Source organism: Procambarus clarkii, chromosome 56 (assembly GCF_040958095.1).
Source record: "Procambarus clarkii isolate CNS0578487 chromosome 56, FALCON_Pclarkii_2.0, whole genome shotgun sequence".
In the NCBI taxonomy this organism is placed as follows: domain Eukaryota; kingdom Metazoa; phylum Arthropoda; class Malacostraca; order Decapoda; family Cambaridae; genus Procambarus; species Procambarus clarkii.
In genome coordinates, this window is record NC_091205.1 from 11,143,122 (window position 1) to 11,164,423 (window position 21,302).

The 21,302-nt window shown below is 38.7% G+C and overlaps 1 protein-coding gene across 1 annotated transcript in view; it reads right to left on the reverse strand.

The window, feature by feature from the left end:
- The window catches only part of LOC123770920 (transient receptor potential cation channel subfamily M member-like 2), a 317,900-nt gene that overhangs the window by 203,608 nt on the left and 92,990 nt on the right, over positions 1 to 21,302 (reverse strand). The window contains exon 8 of the mRNA XM_069306032.1: positions 18,373 to 18,564. Coding sequence (XP_069162133.1) covers positions 18,373 to 18,564 — 192 coding nt within the window. The remainder of the gene's footprint in view (positions 1 to 18,372; positions 18,565 to 21,302) is intronic.

Consider the following 21,302-nt stretch of genomic DNA (forward strand, 5'->3'; position numbering starts at 1 on the left):
AGCCAATACCTATGTTGACTTCAGTGCTACACAAGCAGGAGGAGCTGCCAATCACCGGGAAGCGGCCAAGTCACGTAAATACAGAGACCTTGAGCACCACTACAATTTTGTCCCCATTGCCTCAGAGACGCTTGGTGCCTGGGGTAAAAGTGCTGCTAGCTTTTTAAAGGAGTTGGGGTCTAAGCTAATCGAAACAACTAGAGACCCCAGACCTGCCAGTTTTCTTTTTCAGCGCCTTAGTGTGGCAATCCAGAGAGGAAATGCTCACTGCATCCATGGTTCGTGCCCGCCATCTGAGGAGCTGGAGGAGCTATTCAACTTATGACAAGCAGCCTTGTACCCTGTATGTAATCAATATTGTAACTTTTTTTGTGTAATGACATTTTCTAATAAAGTTAGATAAATATACACACTTAACAAAAGAATAGGGGTGGTAGGAGAAGAAAATATCAAAGTGTTCAGTGAGGATCCAAAAGGTCTTCTCTGAGTACTCTTTATTTTCTTCTCTGAGGCTATGGGTCCCTACATTTGCACCAGAGGTGGTACCCCTTCTAGGTTTAAAAATATATATATATATATATATATATATATATATATATATATATATATATATATATATATATATATATATATATATATATATATATATATATATATATATATATATGTTGTACCTAAACCCCAGAACGTCGTACTCGGCCTACTATGCAAGGACCGATTTGCCTAATAAGCCAAGTTTTCCTAAATTTATATATTTTCTCAATTTTTTTCTTATGAAATGATAAAGCTATCCATTTCATTATGTATGAGTTAATTTGTTTAAATTTGAGTTACAACTAACAGAGATATATGACCGAACCTAACCAACCCTACCTAACCTAACCTAACCTATCTTAACCTAACCTAAACCAATATAACTAAATCAATCATTTATGTTCTGAATTTAATATAGTAAAAATATTTAAAATAAACCTACTGGAAACAATTTATTGAAAATAAAGAAAATCACTCGGCCTATTAGGCAAATCGCGCCTTACATAGTAGGCCGAAAAGTGCGTTCTGGCTACTAGGTACGACATATATATATATATATATATATATATATATATATATATATATATATATATATATATATATATATATATTTATATATATGTCGTACCTAGTAGCCAGAATGCACTTCTCGGCCTACTATGCAAGGCCCGATTTGCCTAATAAGCCAAGTTTTCCTGAATTAATATATTTTCACTAATTTTTTTCTTATGAAATGATAAAGCTACCCATTTCATTATGTATGAGTTCAATTTTTTTTTATTGGAGTTGAAATTAACGTAGATATATGACGGAACCTAAATAGCCGAGGCTATTTGAACCACTCCCCCGCCGGCACTCGGATGGTAATCTTGGGCATAGCATTTTATCCCTGTACATACCAGTTGCGTTGCTCCTGGCAGTATGGGTTCGAGTGACTTCTGGGGTGTGAGTTTTCAGTCGCATATAGTCCTGGGGACCATTCAGGCTTGTTTGCATTTGTGTTCCTCACGTGTTGCCCCAAAGAATGAGGTGATTTGATAAAATGCTATGCCCAAGATTACCATCCGAGTGCCGGCGGGGGAGTGGTTCAAATTGCCTCGGCTATCACTTCCTTATGTCCGGTCGTGATGGTCAAGCAGATTAAGGCGTCCCTGTACATACCAGTTGCGTTGCTCCTGGCAGTATGGGTTCGAGTCACTTCTGGGGTGTGAGTTTTCAGTCGCATATAGTCCTGGGGACCATTCAGGCTTGTTTGCATTTGTGTTCCTCACGTGTTGCCCCAAAGAATGAGGTGATTTGATAAAATGCTATGCCCAAGATTACCATCCGAGTGCCGGCGGGGGAGTGGTTCAAATAGCCTCGGCTATCACTTCCTTATGTCCGGTCGTGATGGTCAAGCGGATTAAGGCGTCCCTGTACATACCAGTTGCGTTGCTCCTGGCAGTATGGGTTCGAGTCACTTCTGGGGTGTGAGTTTTCAGTCGCATATAGTCCTGGGGACCATTCAGGCTTGTTTGCATATATATATATATATATATATATATATATATATATATATATATATGTCGTACCTAGTAGCCAGAATTCACTTTTTGGCCTACTATTCAAGGCCCGATTTGCCTAATAAGCCAAGTTTTCCTGAATTAATATATTTTTTCTAATTTTTTTCTTATGAAATGATAAAGCTACCCATTTCATTATGTATGAGGTCAATTTTTTTTTATTGGAGTTAAAATTAACGTAGATATATGACCGAGCCTAACCAACCCTACCTAACCTCACCTAACCTATCTTTATAGGTTAGGTTTGGTTAGGTAGCCGAAAAAGTTAGGTTAGGTTAGGTTAGGTAGGTTAGGTAGTCGAAAAACAATTAATTCATGAAAACTTGGCTTATTAGGCAAATCGGGCCTTGCATAGTAGGCTGAGAAGTGCGTTCTGGCTACTAGGTACGACATATATATATATATATATATATATATGACCGACCTCTATAATATACCTATATAATATATAATATATATATAAATATATATATATATATATATATATATATATATATATATATATATATATATATATATATATATATATATATATATATATATATATATATATATATATGTCGTACCTAGTAGCCAGAACGCACTTCTCAGCCTACTATGCATGGCCCGATATGCCTAATAAGCCAAGTTTTCATGAATTAATGTTTTTTCGACTACCTAACCTACCTAACCTAACCTAACCTAACTTTTTCGGCTACCTAACCTAACCTATAAAGATAGGTTAGGTTAGGTTAGGTAGGGTTGGTTAGGTTCGGTCATATATCTACGGTAATTTTAACTCCATTAAAAAAAATTTGACCTCATACATATTGAAATGGGTAGCTTTATCATTTCATAAGAAAAAAAAATTAGAGAAAATATATTAATTCAGGAAAACTTGGCTTATTAGGCAAATCGGGCCTTGCATAGTAGGCTGAGAAGTGTGTTCTGGCTACTAGGTACGACATATATATATATATATATATATATATATATATATATATATATATATATATATATATATATATATATATATATATATATATATATATATATATATATATATACATATACACATATATATATATATACCACATTTATCCCCTCTTGCCTTTACCTTTATTCTATTTATTTTATCACCTAACCCCGTACTTGTTTAAATTTTACGAGTTCTGTAATCTCTTTTCACTTGAGAATGAACCATGGACGTTCGAAACGTTGTGCAAATTGTATAAATAAGTGTGTAATACATTCTTTAGTAATTAACTTTTTTCTTCACCCTAAAATAACGAACATGAGTTTTGGAGAATTCCTCTTTCGGCTAAGCCCTGATGCTAGAAAAATAGTTAGAGTGATAGAATCCCTAAATCATAAGAACATAAGAACATAAGAACAAAGGCATCTGCAGAAGGCCTTTCGGCCCATACGAGGCAGCTCCAATTTATAACCACCCAATCCCATTCATATACATGTCCAACCCGCGCTTGAAACAATCGAGGGACCCCACCTCCACAATGTTACGCGGCAATTGGTTCCACAAATCAACAACCCTGTTACTGAACCAGTATTTACCCAAGTCTTTCCTAAATCTAAACTTATCCAATTTATAACCATTGTTTCGTGTTCTGTCTTGTGTTGATACTTTTAATACCCTATTAATATCTGCTTTGTTATGTCCATTCACCCACTTGTAAACCTCTATCATGTCACCCCTAACTCTTCGCCTTTCCAGTGAATGCAACTTAAGCTTTGTTAATCTTTCTTCATATGAAAGATTTTTAATTTGGGGAATTAGCTTAGTCATCCTACGCTGGACACGTTCAAGTGAATTTATATCCATTCTATAATATGGCGACCAAAACTGAACTGCATAATCTAAATGGGGCCTAACTAGAGCAAGATATAGCTTAAGAACCACACCAGGTGTCTTGTTACTAACGCTGCGATTAATAAATCCAAGTGTCCGATTTGCCTTATTACGAACATTTATGCATTGATCCTTTTGTTTTAAATTCTTGCTAATCATAACTCCCAGATCCCTTTCGCAATTCGACTTCGCAATCTCAACACCATCTAGCTCGTATCTTGTAACCCTATCATCATTACCTAACCTCAGAACTTTACATTTATCAGCATTAAACTGCATCTGCCAATCCTTCGACCATTTCAAAACCCTATCTAGATCAACTTGAAGTGATAGTGAGTCCTCCTCCGAATTAATTTCCCTACCGATTTTCGTATCATCGGCAAATTTGCAAATGTTGCTACTCAAACCTGAATCTAAATCATTTATATATATTATAAACAACAGAGGTCCCAGGACAGAGCCCTGAAGCACCCCACTTACAACATTTTCCCACTCTGACTTGACTCCATTTATACTAACTCTCTGTTTCCTTTGGTATAGCCATGCCCTAATCCAGCTTAATATAGCACCCCCAATACCATGAGACTCTAACTTTTTAATCAGTCTTTCATGTGGCACTGTATCAAAAGCTTTGCTAAAGTCAAGGTACACAACATCGCAATCCTTTCCACTATCAACTGCCTCAACAATGCTAGAATAAAAAGATAACAAATTTGTTAAACATGAACGGCCATTTATAAAAACATGTTGCGACTCAATTATTAATTTATGTTTTTCAAGATGAAGACGAATTTTATTTGCTATTATAGATTCGAGTAACTTTCCCACAATGGACGTTAGGCTAATTGGTCGATAGTTAGACGCAAGTGATCTATCTCCTTTCTTAAAAACTGGTATTACATTAGCAACTTTCCAAAACTCTGGCACTCTGCCTGACTCTATTGATTTATTAAATATGGTAGACAGTGGGTCACAAAGCTCCTCTTTGCATTCTTTAAGCACCCTGGCAAACACTTCATCCGGCCCTGGGGATTTGTTTGGTTTGAGTTTTACTATTTGTTTAAGAACATCCTCCCTGGTAACTGCTAAACTCGTCAACCTGTCCTCGTCCCCACCCACATAGACTTGTTCGGCTGAAGGCATATTGCTAAGTTCCTCTTTAGTAAATACAGATACAAAATATTTATTAAAAATACTACTCATCTCTTCATCACTATCTGTTATTTGACCTGTCTCGGTTTTTTATGGACCTATCCTTTCCCTAGTCTTAGTACGATATAACTGAAAAAACCCTTTAGGATTTGTCTTTGCGTGCCCTGCTATGCGAACTTCATAGTTTCTTTTTGCTTTCCTTATCTCTTTTTTAACATTTCTAACCAGTTGTACGAATTCCTGTTCTAAAGTGACCTCCCCATTTTTAATCCTTTTGTACCAAGCTCTCTTTTTACCTATGAGGTTCTTCAAATTCTTTGTTATCCACTTTGGGTCATTGGTATTCGATCTATTCAATTTGTATGGTATACTACGTTCCTGTGCTTTGTTTAGAATATTCTTAAATAAGTTATATATTGAATCCACATCGAAATCCCCATTTACGTCACCTATCGCTGGGTTCATGTCTCGCTCCAAGACCGGCCCCCACCCCATACCCAAGACTTTCCAATCAATTTGACCCAAAAAAATTCTAAGGCTATTAAAATCAGCTTTTCGAAAATCTGGCACTTTAACAGAATTTTCTCCTACAGGTCTATTCCATTCTATGCTAAATCTGATTTCTTTGTGATCACTGTTCCCTAGCTCACTCCCTATTTCGATGTCATTAATTTGTGTTTCCCTGTTAGTTAACACTAAATCTAAAATATTATTTTCCCGTGTTGGTTCCTTAATGTGTTGCGTAAGAAAGCAATAGTCAATTAATTCTAGAAAATCTTCTGCTTCACTATTCCCTGTTTTGTTCAACCAGTTTATTCCACTAAAATTAAAGTCACCCATGACGTAAATACTGTTAGATCTAGATGCCTAGATATTTCATCCCATAGATGCTTTGCTTCCATTCTGTCTAAGTTTGGTGGCCTATATATAACTCCTATTATAATATTATTTGCTTTTTCGTATAATTCTATCCAAATAGTTACTGTGTGTGGCTCAGTTTTGATTCCCTCTTTGAGACTACATTTCAAATTGTCCCTAACATATATGGCTACTCCCCCTCCTCGTCTAATATATCCATCTGTGTGAAATAGTTTAAATCCATTTATTTGATATTCAGCTAATAGTTCTCTATTTTCTACATTCATCCACGTTTCGGTAAGTGCAATAATATCTATTTTTTCTGTGCAGACAAGAGCATTTAATTCGTTAATTTTATTTCTTAGACTTCTACTGTTAGTGTAATATACCCTAAGTGAATTGTTATTTTGAGGCCCTTCTCTTTCCCTGATCATTTTGTCAATTCCTTTCTCCCACAAACACGAACTTTTATTATCTCCTTCCTCCAAATCAATTCCCATACCTCTATCAGCTAACAGTTTAAACCCAAACAAACACCTCTTACCACTTCTTCCAACGAGTTCGCAACAGCAACAACCCCAGCTCTCGATAGATGCACCCCATCACGAGCATACATTCAATTTCTTCCATAGAAGTGTTCCCAGTTGTCTATGAAAGATATTGCATTTGATTTGCAATATCTTTCCAGCGGGCAATTGACACCAAGTGCCCTCGATATCCATTCATTTCCAACTCCCTTTCTTGGAAGAATGCCACATATGATCGGGATTCCTCCCTTGCTCCTAACTAATTCAATGGCTGTCCTGAATCTCTGTATTAGTTCCTCACTCCTAACTCGCCCAACATCATTACCCCCTGCACTAATACAAATAATGGGTTTGTTCCCATTTCCCGTCATAATATCATTCATGTTTCCAACAATATCACCAATTCCAGCTCCCGGATAGCAAACCCTTAATCTGTTCCCCCTATCTCTGGCACAAAACGTTCTGTCTAAATACCTCACCTGGGAATCTCCGACAACCAAAATTCGCTTCGATTCTCCCTTTTCCTTTCGAGCAGTTTGAGGGACCTGCGTTTCAATGCTCCTCGTTACTTTGTCTTTGCCACCTCGTTGAACAACAGGTTCAACACAGCGCTCGTCCTCTAATACGTCAAATGCGTTAAAAGTCCTTAGGTGTAGGCTATTAGTTGTCGGTTTTGCCAAGGTCTTCTTAAGACCCCTGTCTTTCACAACTTGCCAAGACGAGGACTTCTTAATACTGGTCTCGTCAGTCCTTCTTAATGAGCTCCCGTCAACACTGGCCTCCTCCTTCGTTTCCTCCCGAAGTCGTAGCCGTCGTACCTCCTCCCGCAGGGAATCCTTCTCTGCTCTCAGAGCTCCAACCAGACTCACCAAATCTTGTACTAATCCTTCCATTATTGCAATAATAATGTTATTAGAATCGGAGCTCCAGCTAACACAACATCTCACTGTGGCTGCACCTGACTGAATGTATTTACTATCAGAAGATAGTAAATACAGAATATGCTGTCATATTCAATGAGACATGTTTAAAAGAAAACCTTCTGCCAGTATACATAAACTTATATATATATATATATATATATATATATATATATATATATATATATATATATATTTATATATATATATATATATATATATATATATATATATATATATATATATATATATATATATATATATATATATATATATATATATATATATATATATATATATATATATATATATATATATATATATATATATGCGAACAAGCCTGAATGGCACACCTGAATGGCACATTATTATGGGCACACGTGTTCCTCACGTGTGCCCCAAAGAATGAGGTGATTTGGTAAAATGCTATGCCCAAGATTACTATCCGAGTGCCGGCGGTGGGGTGGTTCAAATAGCCTCGGCTATCACCTCATTTTGTCCGGTCGTGATGGTCAAGTGGATTAAGGCGTCTTGTACATACCAGTTGCGTTGCTCCTGGGAGTATGGGTTCGAGTCACTTCTGGGGTGTGAGTTTTCAGTTGCATATTGTCCTGGGGACCATTCAGGCTTGTTCGCATTTGTGTTCCTCACGTGTGCCCCAAAGAATGAGGTGATTTGGTAAAATGCTATGCCCAAGATTACTATCCGAGTGCCGGCGGTGGGGTGGTTCAAATAGCCTCGGCTATCACCTCATTATGTCCGGTCATGATGGTCAAGTGGATTAAGGCGTCTTGTACATACCAGTTGCGTTGCTTCTGGGAGTATGGGTTCGAGTCACTTCTGGGGTGTGAGTTTTCAGTTATATATATATATATATATATATATATATATATATTATACTAGGTACGACATATATATATATATATATATATATATATATATATATATATATATATATATATATATATATATATATTATACTAGGTACGACATATATATATATATATATATATATATATATATATATATATATATATATATATATATATATATATATATATATATATATATATATATATATATATATGTATAGTGAGGGTACCACCTCTGGTGCCAATGTGGGGACCCATAGCCTCGGAGAAGAAAATAAAAAGTATTCAGAGGAGACCTTGTGGTTTCTCACTGAACACTAATATTATCTTCTCCTACCACCCCCATTCTTATATATATATATATATATATATATATATATATATATATATATATATATATATATATATATATATATATATATATTAGTATATTTTGGTAGCAGTCTTTCCTGTAGACATATATTATTAAATATGACCGAAAAAGTAAGATTAATAATTCTAACACGAATTTTCTCAATCTTTCGTACATTACGCTTCACTTTTGGAGGTAAATCAAAAATCACTTCTCCAAAATTAATTTTTATTTCTAGTCTGACGCGACACGGGCGCGTTTCGTAAAACTTATTACATTTTCAAAGACTTCACAAATACACAACTGATTAGAACTTGCGTTTCTCTGATTTTATATCTACATTTGAGTGAGGTGGGAAGGGTGATGTGGCATTAACACAAGACAGAACAATAGGGGATATTAATAGGGTATTAAAAGTATCAACACAAGACAGAACAGAAACAATGGGTATTGAATAGAAGTGTTTGTAGAAAGCCTATTGGTCCATATTTCTTGATGCTTCTATATTGGAGCGGAGTCTTGAGGTGGGTAGAATATAGTTGTGCAATAATTGGCTGTTGATTGCTGGTGTTGACTTCTTGATGTGTAGTGCCTCGCAAACGTCAAGCCGCCTGCTATCGCTGTATCTATCGATGATTTCTGTGTTGTTTACTAGGATTTCTCTGGCGATGGTTTGGTTATGGGAAGAGATTATATGTTCCTTAATGGAGCCCTGTTGCTTATGCATCGTTAAACGCCTAGAAAGAGATGTTGTTGTCTTGCCTATATACTGGGTTTTTTGGAGCTTACAGTCCCCAAGTGGGCATTTGAAGGCATAGACGACGTTAGTCTCTTTTAAAGCGTTCTGTTTTGTGTCTGGAGAGTTTCTCATGAGTAGGCTGGCCGTTTTTCTGGTTTTATAGTAAATCGTCAGTTGTATCCTCTGATTTTTGTCTGTAGGGATAACGTTTTTATTAACAATATCTTTCAGGACCCTTTCCTCCGTTTTATGAGCTGTGGAAAAGAAGTTCCTGTAAAATAGTCTAATAGGGGGTATAGGTGTTGTGTTAGTTGTCTCTTCGGAGGTTGCATGGCTTTTCACTTTCCTTCTTATGATGTCTTCGATGAAACCATTGGAGAAGCCGTTATTGACTAGGACCTGCCTTACCCTACAGAGTTCTTCGTCGACTTGCTTCCATTCTGAGCTGTGGCTGAGAGCACGGTCGACGTATGCGTTAACAACACTCCTCTTGTACCTGTCAGGGCAGTCGCTGTTGGCATTTAGGCACATTCCTATGTTTGTTTCCTTAGTGTAGACTGCAGTGTGGAAACCTCCGCCCTTTTCCATGACTGTTACATCTAGAAAAGGCAGCTTCCCATCCTTTTCCGTCTCATAAGTGAAACGCAGCACGGAACTCTGCTCAAATGCCTCCTTCAGCTCCTGCAGATGTCTGACATCAGGTACCTGTGTAAAAATGTCGTCAACATACCTGCAGTATATGGCCGGTTTCAAGTTCATGTCGACTAAGACTTTTTGCTCGATGGTACCCATGTAGAAGTTTGCAAACAGGACACCTAGGGGAGAACCCATGGCGACCCCATCTACTTGCTTATACATGTGCCCATCCGGGCTCAAGAAGGGTGCCTCTTTAGTACAAGCTTGGAGTAGTTTCCTCAGAATACTTTCTGGCATGTCAAGAGGAGTACAGGCTGGATCACGATACACTCTGTCGGCTATCATTCCGATTGTCTCGTCCACAGGTACGTTGGTAAACAGCGATTCTACGTCCAACAAGGCTCTTATCCCTGTGGCCCGTGCGCCCCGCAGCAAGTCCACAAATTCCTTTGGAGACTTCAGGCTGAAGGCGCAAGGAACATAAGGAGTCAGCAGGCCGTTGAGTCGCTTCGCCAGTCTGTACGTGGGTGTGGGTATCTGGCTAATGATTGGCCGAAGTGGGTTTCCAGGCTTGTGCGTCTTGACATTTCCATACGCATATCCAGGTTTATATTCCCCAATGATCTTTGGCAGGTGGAGTCCGGATTTCTTGGCGTTCACAGTTTCGATCAGTTTGTTGACCTTTGCTTTTAATTCGGCTGTAGTGTCCTTCGTTACCCTTTGGAACTTTGGTCAGAGAGTATGATGTTCATTTTCGCCAGATATTCGTCTTTTTTAAGAATGACATATATTGGCGACTTGTCACCTCTCCTGACAACTATCTCCTTGTTCTCACGAAGGCTTTTAGCTGCCGCTTTAAGCTCCGGGGACAGTATGGTGCTTCTGTAGTTGCCTCGATTCTTTCCTCCTTCTGCAATAAGTTCTGCTTGTAAGGTATCTTTGGTAGTGACCTTCTTTTGTGTCTCGAGGTCGAATATGTCGTCCAACAGAATTTCCAACTCTACTTTCCGGGCCATTTCACTCGGTCTGGACATAACATGACAGTTTATGCCCAGATGTAGGAGAGTGACTTGGTCCTCAGTGAGGTTAATTCCTGCAAGGTTCAGGAAGCCATCTCTTGGTCGTGGAATTGCCATAGGTCCTCCATATAATTTTGTTAGTTTCTTGATAATCCTTGTTTCAGTGCTGAGGTGATGTTGGTCTGTGAGGATGTCGAGGTGTTGTTCAATGCGGGTACGGATACTATGGTCGATGTTGCTATTTCTCCACTCGTTTGTAGCATGAAGTAGTTGCGTTTTGTTGTCTTTGATTTCATTCTCTGCCTCATTCTCTTACTCATGAGAAACTCTCCAGACACAAAACAGAACGCTTTAAAAGAGACTAACGTCGTCTATGCCTTCAAATGCCCACTTGGGGACTGTAAGCTCCAAAAAACCCAGTATATAGGCAAGACAACAACATCTCTTTCTAGGCGTTTAACAATGCATAAACAACAGGGCTCCATTAAGGAACATATAATCTCTTCCCATAACCAAACCATCGCCCGAGAAATCCTAGTAAACAACACAGAAATCATCGATAGATACAGCGATAGCAGGCGGCTTGACGTTTGCGAGGCACTACACATCAAGAAGTCAACACCAGCAATCAACAGCCAATTATTGCACAACTATATTCTACCCACCTCAAGACTCCGCTCCAATATAGAAGCATCAAGAAATATGGACCAATAGGCTTTCTACAAACACTTCTATTCAATACCCATTGTTTCTGTTCTGTCTTGTGTTGATACTTTTAATACCCTATTAATATCCCCTATTGTTCTGTCTTGTGTTAATGCCACATCACCCTTCCCACCTCACTCAAATGTAGATATAAAATCAGAGAAACGCAAGTTCTAATCAGTTGTGTATTTGTGAAGTCTTTGAAAATGTAATAAGTTTTACGAAACGCGCCCGTGTCGCGTCAGACTAGAAATAAAAATTAATTTTGGAGAAGTGATTTTTTATTTACCTCCAACAGTGAAGCGTAATGTACGAAAGATTGAGAAAATTCGTGTTAGAATTATTAATCTTACTTTTTCGTCATATTTAATAATATATATATATATATATATATATATGTATGTCGTACCTAGTAGCCAGAACGCACTTCTCAGCCTACTATGCAAGGCCTGATTTGCCTAATAAGCCAAGTTTTCATGAATGATGTCGGTCTGTGAGGATGTCGAGGTGTTGTTCAATGCGGGTACGGATACTTTCGTCGATGTTGCTATTTCTCCATTCGTTTGTAGCATGAAGTAGTTGCGTTTTGTTGTCTTTGATTTCATTTTCCGCCTTGTATATTTGATCACGAATCAGATCCTGGCGATATTTTATCGTGAAGGCTTGATTCCTTGCTGCTGGGTCGTGCGTTTTAATATTAGTATATTTTGGTAGCAGTCTTTCCTGTAGACATATATTATTAAATAAGACTGCTACCAAAATATACTAATATTAAAACGCACGACCCAGCAGCAAGGAATCAAGCCTTCACGATAAAATATCGCCAGGATCTGATTCGTGATCAGATATACAAGGCGGAAAATGAAATCAAAGACAACAAAACGCAACTACTTCATGCTACAAACGAATGGAGAAATAGCAACATCGACGAAAGTATCCGTACCCGCATTGAACAACACCTCGACATCCTCACAGACCGACATCACCTCAGCACTGAAACAAGGATTATCAAGAAACTAACAACGTTATATGGAGGACCTATGGCAATTCCACGACCAAGAGATGGCTTCCTGAACCTTGTACGAATTAACCTCACTGAGGACCAAATCACTCTAATAAATCTGGGTATAAACTGTCACGTTATGTCCAGACCGAGTGAGATGGCCCGGAAAGTGGAGTTGGAAATCCTGTTGGACGACATATTCGACCTCGAGACACAAAAGAAGGTCACTACCAAAGATACCTTACAAGCAGAATTTATTGCGGAAGGAGGAAAGAATCGAGGCAATTACAGAAGCACCATACTGTCCCCCGAGCTCAAAGCGGCAGCTAAAAGCCTTCGTGAGAACAAGGAGATAGTTGTCAGGAGAGGCGACAAGTCGCCAATATACGTCATCCTTAAAAAAGACTAATATCTGGCGAAAATGAACCTCATACTCTCTGACCAAACTAAATTCCAAAGGGTAACGAAGGACACTACAGCCGAATTAAAAGCAAAGGTCAACAAACTGAGCGAAACTGTGAACGCCAAGAAATCCGGACTCCACCTGCCAAAGATTATTGGGGAATATAAACCTGGATATGCGTATGGAAATGTCAAGACACACAAGCATGGAAACCCACTTCGGCCAATCATTAGCCAGATACCCACACCCACGTACAGACTGGCGAAGCGACTCAACGGCCTGCTGACTCCTTATGTCCCTTGCGCCTTCAGCCTGAAGTCTCCAAAGGAATTTGTTGACTTACTGCAGGGCACACGGGCCACAGGGATAAGAGCCTCGTTGGACGTAGAATCACTGTTCACCAACGTACCTGTGGACGAGACAATCGGGATGATAGCCGACAGAGTGTATCGTGATCCAGCCTGTACTCCTCTTGACATACCAGAAAATATTCTAAGGAAACTACTCCAAGCTTGTACTAAAGAGGCACCCTTCTTGAGCACGGATGGGCACATGTATAAGCAAGTAGATGGGGTCGCCATGGGTTCTCCCCTAGGTGTCCTGTTTGCAAACTTCTACATGGGTACCATCGAGCAAAAAGTCTTAGTCGACATGAACTTGAAACGGGCCATATACTACAGGAATGTTGACGACATTTTTACACAGGTACCTGATGTCAGACATCTGCAGGAGCTGAAGGAGGCGTTTGAGCAGAGTTCCGTGCTGCGTTTCACTTACGAGATGGAAAAGGATGGGAAGCTGCCCTTTCTAGATGTAACATTCATGGAAAAGAGCGGAGGTTTCCACACTGCAGTCTACACTAAGGAAACGAACATAGGAATGTGCCTAAATGCCAACAGCGACTGCCCAGACAGGTACAAGAGGAGTGTTGTTAACGCATATGTCGACCGTGCTCTCAGCCAGAATGGAAGCAAGTCGACGAAGAACTCTGTAGGGTAAGGCAGGTCCTAGTCAACAACAGCTTCTCCAATAGTTTCGTCAAAGACATCATAAGAAGGAAAGTGAAACGCCATGCAACCTCTGAAGAGACAACTAACACAACACCTATACCCCCTATTAGCCTATTTTACAGGAACTTCTTTTCCACAGCTCATAAAACGGAGGAAAGGGTCCTGAAAGATATTGTTCATAGAAACGTTATCCCTACAGACAAAAATCAGAGGATACAACTGACGATTTACTATAAAACCAGAAAAACGGCCAGCCTACTCATGAGAAACTCTCCAGACACAAAACAGAACGCTTTAAAAGAGACTAACGTCGTCTATGCCTTCAAATGCCCTCTTGGGGACTGTAAGCTCCAAAAAACCCAGTATATAGGCAAGACAACAACATCTCTTTCTAGGCGTTTAACGATGCATAAGCAACAGGGCTCCATTAAGGAACATATAATCTCTTCCCACAACCAAACCATCGCCAGAGAAATCCTAGTAAACAACACAGAAATCATCGATAGATACAGCGATAGCAGGCGGCTTGACGTTTGCGAGGCACTACACATTAAAAAGTCAACACCAGCAATCAACAGCCAATTAATGCACAACTATATTCTACCCACCTCAAGACTCCGCTCCAATATAGAAGCATCAAGAAATATGGACCAATAGGCTTTCTACAATCACTTCCATTCAATACCCATTGTTTCATGTTCTGTCTTGTGTTGATGAAATTAATACCCTATTAATGCCATTGTTTCATGTTCTGTCTTGTGTTGATGAAATTAATACCCTATTAATGCCACCTCACCCCATCCACCTCACTCAAAGGTAGATATAAACAAATCGGAGATGTGTAAGTTCTATTCAGTTGTGTATGTGTAAACTAAAGTCTTTGAAAATGTAATAAGTTTTACGAAACGCGCTCAAGTATCGCGTCAGACTAGAAATAAAAATGAATTTTGGAGAATTGATTTTTGAATTACCACCAACAGTGAAAAGAAATGTATGAAAGATCGAGAAAATTCGTGCTAGAATTATTAATCTTACTTTTTCGGTCATATTTAATAATATATGTCTACAGGAAAGACTGCTACCAAAATATACTAATATATATATATATATATATATATATATATATATATATATATATATATATATATATATATATATATATATATATATATATATATATATATATATATATATCGCACGACGTTTCGAACCTACATAGTTCTTTATCAAGTGATGTTACAGTCCAGAACATTATATTTTATACTAATAGCGGGTCAGGTGAATACAAATGGATCGAACAATGGGGTCTTGTGTCAACAAAGGGTGCACAATGGGTAGACATTAAGGAGAAATGGGTGTAAATTCGGTAGATAGAAAGGAGAACAGAAGCTAAGGATCAGAAGGTTAAATAGGGTACATACAAAGTTTAATCAAGCGTAGTGGGCGCTGTTTGTTGAGGAGTGTCTTGTGTGTTGGCATCGTTATGTTCCTGTCTTGTTTTTACTCTCATGGTGGGTACAGTGAATTGTTCCGAAATTTGGGTATTCATGATAGGTTGTTCTATTTTTATGTAAATTGCTTCAAGAGCAATTCTCAGCCACCGGCTCCTGTAGGAGCCATATAGGGCTTCTACAGGAGCCGGTGGCTGAGCGGACAGAACACTGGATGCGGGATCCTATGGTCCTGGGTTCGATCCCGAGAACCGGCGAGAAACAATGGGCAGAGTTTTTTTCACCCTAATGCCCTTGTTACCTTGCAGTAAATAGGTACCAGGGAGTTAGTCAGCTATCACGGGCTGCTTCCTGGGGGCGGAGGCCTGACCGAGGACCGGGCCGCGGGGACACTAAGCCCCGAAACCATCTCAAGATAACCTAATTGTACTCTCTTAATTAGTTGTATTCACCTAGCTGAGCTCATCAAATGTTGCTCACCTTATTGAACTCACTTAGCTGTACTCACCTAGCTGTACTCAAATAGCTTTTATCATCTAGTTGTACTCACCTAGCTGTTCTCATCTAATTATACTCACTTAGCTGTATTCATCTAGCCATATTAACCAAGCAACACTAATCTGGTTGTAACAATCTAATTGAACTCACCTACTTGTATTCACCTTGCTGTACCCACTAACCTGTGGTGGGGAATTGTACTGACCTAACACAATTGTACTGCAGTAGTTCAATTGTACTGACCCAGTTGTGCTCACCTAGTTGTAGTCACCTAGCTGTGTTAACCAGCTAACTGTACTTAACCTAGATGCACTCACCTACATGTTCTCATATAGCTATATACTCATCTAGTTAAACTCAATTAGTTGTACTCACCCTGATAGTACTCACCTATCTGTATTCACACCGATGTACTCACCTAGTTGTACTAAGTTCGTTGTATTCCCCCGTACTTGTACTTCTCTAATTGTACTCACCAACTTACAATTACTCCCCCTAGTTGTACTTGTGTAATTGTACTTACCTACTTGTATTCACCTAGTACTCAAGTTGTACTAACCTACATGTACCCCCTCTAGTTGTACTCATGTAGTTGTATTCACATATGCAAGGTAACGAAACTAGGCGGTGGAAACAGGAGGCCAGACACAGGATACAAACTAGGAGATGAAGTACTTCATGAAACTGACAGAGAGAAAGATCTAGCAGTTGATATCACACCGAACCAGTCTCCTGAAGCCCACATAAAAAGATTTACATCTGCGGTATACACGAGGCTGGCTAACATCAGAACAGCCTTCAGGAACCTGTGTAAGGAATCATTCAGAACCTTGTATATCACATATGTAGGACCATTCCTGGAGTAATGCGGCCCCAGCATGAAGCCCGTACCTTGTCAAGCAAAAGACGAAGCTGGAAAAAGTTCAGAGGTATGCCACTAGGCTAGTCCCAGAACTGACACGCATGAGTTACGAAGACAGGCGGCGTGAAATGCACCTAACGACACTGAAAGACAGAAGAGTAATGGGAGACATGATCGCTACCTACAAAAGTCTCAAAGGAATTTACAGGGTAGATAAGGATAAAATGCTTAACACGGGTGGTACACGGACAAAGGGACACAGGTGGAAACTGAGTACCCAAATGAGCCACATGGATGTTAGAAAGAGTTTTTTCAGTGTCAGAGTACTTAACAGGTGAAATGCATTAGGCAGTGATATGGTGGAGGCTGACTCTATACACAGTTTCAAATGTAGGTTTGATAGAGCTCAGTAGGCTCAGGAATCTGTACATCACTTGATTGATGGTTGAGAGTTGGGACCAAAGAGCCAGAGCTCAACCCCCCACAAGCACAACTAGGTGAATACATAGTTGTACTCCCCTAGATATGCACATGTAGTTGTACTAACCTAGTTGTACTCACATACTTGTACTCCCCTTCTTGCAGTCATGTAGTTGTACTCATCTACTTGTACTCACCCATTTGTGCTTAATGTAACATCTGCTATAATAAAGATGTATATAATAAAGAGGTATATTGATGCACCTTAATTTTTGTATTGAAATAAAAATTAAAAATTAAATAAACAATTAGTAAAGAAAGTGTTTTGCACACCTTTCAAACAACTCAGACTCAACATTTAGTATAAATATTAATGTATGTTACAAAATGACATAAAAATTTAATAAATGAACATGAACAAATAGTTCAATGTATAAGGGAACAAATAGTGTAACATAATCCAATATCATAGAATAACTAAGTGTTTTAAAAGTATTTCATACTGATATTAAACAACATTCACAATTTATGTGTGTAGTGGACATAAATTTAATATTTAAACATGGAAACAAAATATTTTTTTAATATAAAGGAGAAACTAGTGTTAGAAAAGATATATTTTACCAAATTACATAAAGAAATACTTTTACCATTCTTGGGTTAAAGGTTTCTCATGTGCCCGCTGACCCATACTAGCAACTTTTCTTTTCCACATCCCTATGGAAACGATAGTAGGGGTAACAACACCGTCTTGTGTTTGCTGGGCTTCTATACCCTACTACCACCCAGCTGTATCCCACCACAACCAAGCAGTAACCTGTCACCATCTGGGTCTACCCCACCAGCACCTAGCTGTACCTCACCACCACTATCTAGCTGTACCCCACCACCACCCAGCTGTACCCTACCACCATCCAGCTGTACCCCACCACCACCACCTAGCTGTAACCCCCCATCACCTTCAGATAGCAGGAATAATCCTGCTATCGTGTGGCTGACATACTTGAGGTTGGAGTGCTTCAAGGAGACAGCAGAGGCAAGGAGGTCAGCAACGGTGCCAGAGCCCCGGACAACAACGATGGGTATGTCCTGCTCGAGCGTCCTGAAGCACCTCCTGATGTGCCTCAGCTCCCCGCCTGCCACCACAACCACCACCGGCACCTCCGCCTCACACAACGCTCCCTCCAACAACGACCTGAAAGGATATTATGTATATGAATTGAAGAAATTTCATCTGAGGCGGGTCCTATTGATCTACACCCAAACTCATTCATATGTTTGGCTAACCTACTCTTGAAACCACATTCGTATGTTGTTCTCATTCGTCATAGCCGATGATAGTTTGAGCTAAGAGCTCAGAGCATATTTAAATTTATAACCGGAAAGACACTTATCCTGGGAGATGGCGTGTAGTACTGTGCCTGTTTAACATTCGCAAAACAATGTAAGGTTAACTGTTTGTGAGCTATTAAGCGAACACGGCGTCCTTGTTCAATTCAAGATGGCCAGGGGGTTTTATTTAATTTATTTCAATACTTGTAATTTAATTTAATTTATTGAATCATTTTCTAATATAATCAGTCCTCAGAATGATTCTGTTACAGTTATACTATGTAATCAGGTTTTGTTGCAAGATGATTTTAAGTGCTGTGGGTAACAGTTATTGTTGTACGATTCCTAGAGAGAAATTGTCACGTACGCCCTCATTTTAGGGCTAACTGATTTAATTTAGTTTATGATTTTTACACAAAAACAGCAGTAATTTCTTATTGCATGTTGTGGCAAATATATTAAATGATGTGGGAAGTTTTCCCACATAATTCCATGCGGGGAAACACGGGTCCGATTCCATTGTATAAAGACTGACAGAACATGTTATCACTCCTCGTCAGAATGATTAATATATTGTTTTAATTTAGTTTTGCATTTCTGTGCGACAGTTTGCATAGAATAATAGTCCCATACTGGGTTTGCATGTTGTGGAGTTCTTTGGGTGACTTCATCTCCCTATAACTCCAATAATATTAGTTTTTTTAGTGTCTTGAGGCTAGTGGTGCTTTTGTACTTCACTTTTACTATCCTCAAGAAACCATGACTGTCTGGATGGACGGAAACAATACAGCCTAAGAGCCATTCTGAGCGTGGACCGTCACTATCCACCAGAACTACATCAGTCATTAATTTTATACCATTATAGCGGTAGTTTGTCCTCATAGTGATACTCACAAAAAGCAGTTAAATATTCTCGAGTTCAAATTTCATTCCACCAACTAATTACTCTGGATAGGTGTTTATGACTCTGAACCAAGTTGCGCTCTCTGATATTAAAAGATCTCCAGGTACCTCGTCAATGAGGGACGCAATAGGAGTGAGAGGTTCTCCTTACATCATATGAGATGGACTTAAGGGACTAGGTGACGGTGCACCAAAATTTCCTCATACTTAATTATTTTTTAATAATATCTACATGGTAAATGCTGCAACTTTTCCTTATGGATCAACATCATAACTTGAAAAGAAAAAAGTTAAAAATAAAATAGTATATTAAAATCACATTTTAAAATATGGTGTCAAAATATTAATATGTAACGAATTATTATTTTATTCATTATGGTATCAGAATAGCATATAAGGTTTATGTTTCTTGTAAGCAAAATATTGTTTGAGAGTATAGTTTACTGTAGAACATATTTTCAATGTTGCCATCCAAATATGTGCAAAATTTAGACCCCCAAAAATGTATAACTCGAAACGTTATGGCATTGCGACTAAACGACAACAAGATCACCTTAGAACTCAGAACTTTGCACATACTATATAAAAATGTTGAGCATCGATCAGAATCTGAATTTTTGGCCGTGTTTCAAAATTGAAAATTCTGTTCATAGAGAAAAATGAAGATAAAGTTCCTGACAATGTATGTAATACTTCGAATTTATTATATATCTTGTAAGTTTGGTGGCAGACCCTTGGTCTGCCACCTGTGGCTGATTAACATGTTGACCAATTTCGTTCCAACTTCACATGCTTAGTGCCGGATATGCATTCACCAAGATGTAGAAGTTACAACAAAATCCGCATAGAAACAAAGGGGAGAAAAAACAATAAAAGTGGTTGTGAGCTTTTCGTACATATGGATATAAGAAATAATACCATTGAACAATATATTTATATAATATATAATAAAATACAGCATAAAACATACTAACTCTATATTATGTGTAAAATCTGGCCCGCCAGGTGGCACCAGCTGCATATCTACTTTGTAGTCCCTAATTACTACTAATGTTCTTCTTTGTGTGCCGGACAGGTGTTTGAATCTGTTTATCCCCGATTGCCAGTATATGGGAGGTGTTATCTTTATTATCAGTACCGGTTGCCGCCCATCGTGCACACATTTATTTTTAAAACAAATCTTAAAAAAATAACATTTCTTAACATATTGGGATGAAGTTTTTACGACGCTGATGCCAATTAACAGGTGATTTGTTTATTTGTTTTTTCACTATTTTCCATATTTGGAAAAACCTCCTCTGTCACCGAGACCCTTAACAGCTCATGATGTGAGTTATCATCAGAGAGGTATGTCAGTTGTCTCTTATTGACTCCAGACTTTTTCCGTGACAACGGTTTGAGCTCTCTGATATCGATTTTTATGGGGGTGCAGGGTGTTCCTTAGACATCATTTTACTCTCCCCACCCTCCACTCGTAGAAGCCTTCAGGCCATGATGCTCTGGGTGGTATGAATTTCTAGTAGCCCTGCTGTTAGTTTATGGCAGTGCAAACGACTTAGTTATCCCAGACCTCCTTCAGGCATGCTTCCCCTCCCACCAAGCTGGACCCATTGTCTGAGATTATCAAATTGGCGGACAGCAAATCTGTGAAAGGCCTGAATGAATGACTGAACTCATATCAGTAGTCACCTCTAAGGG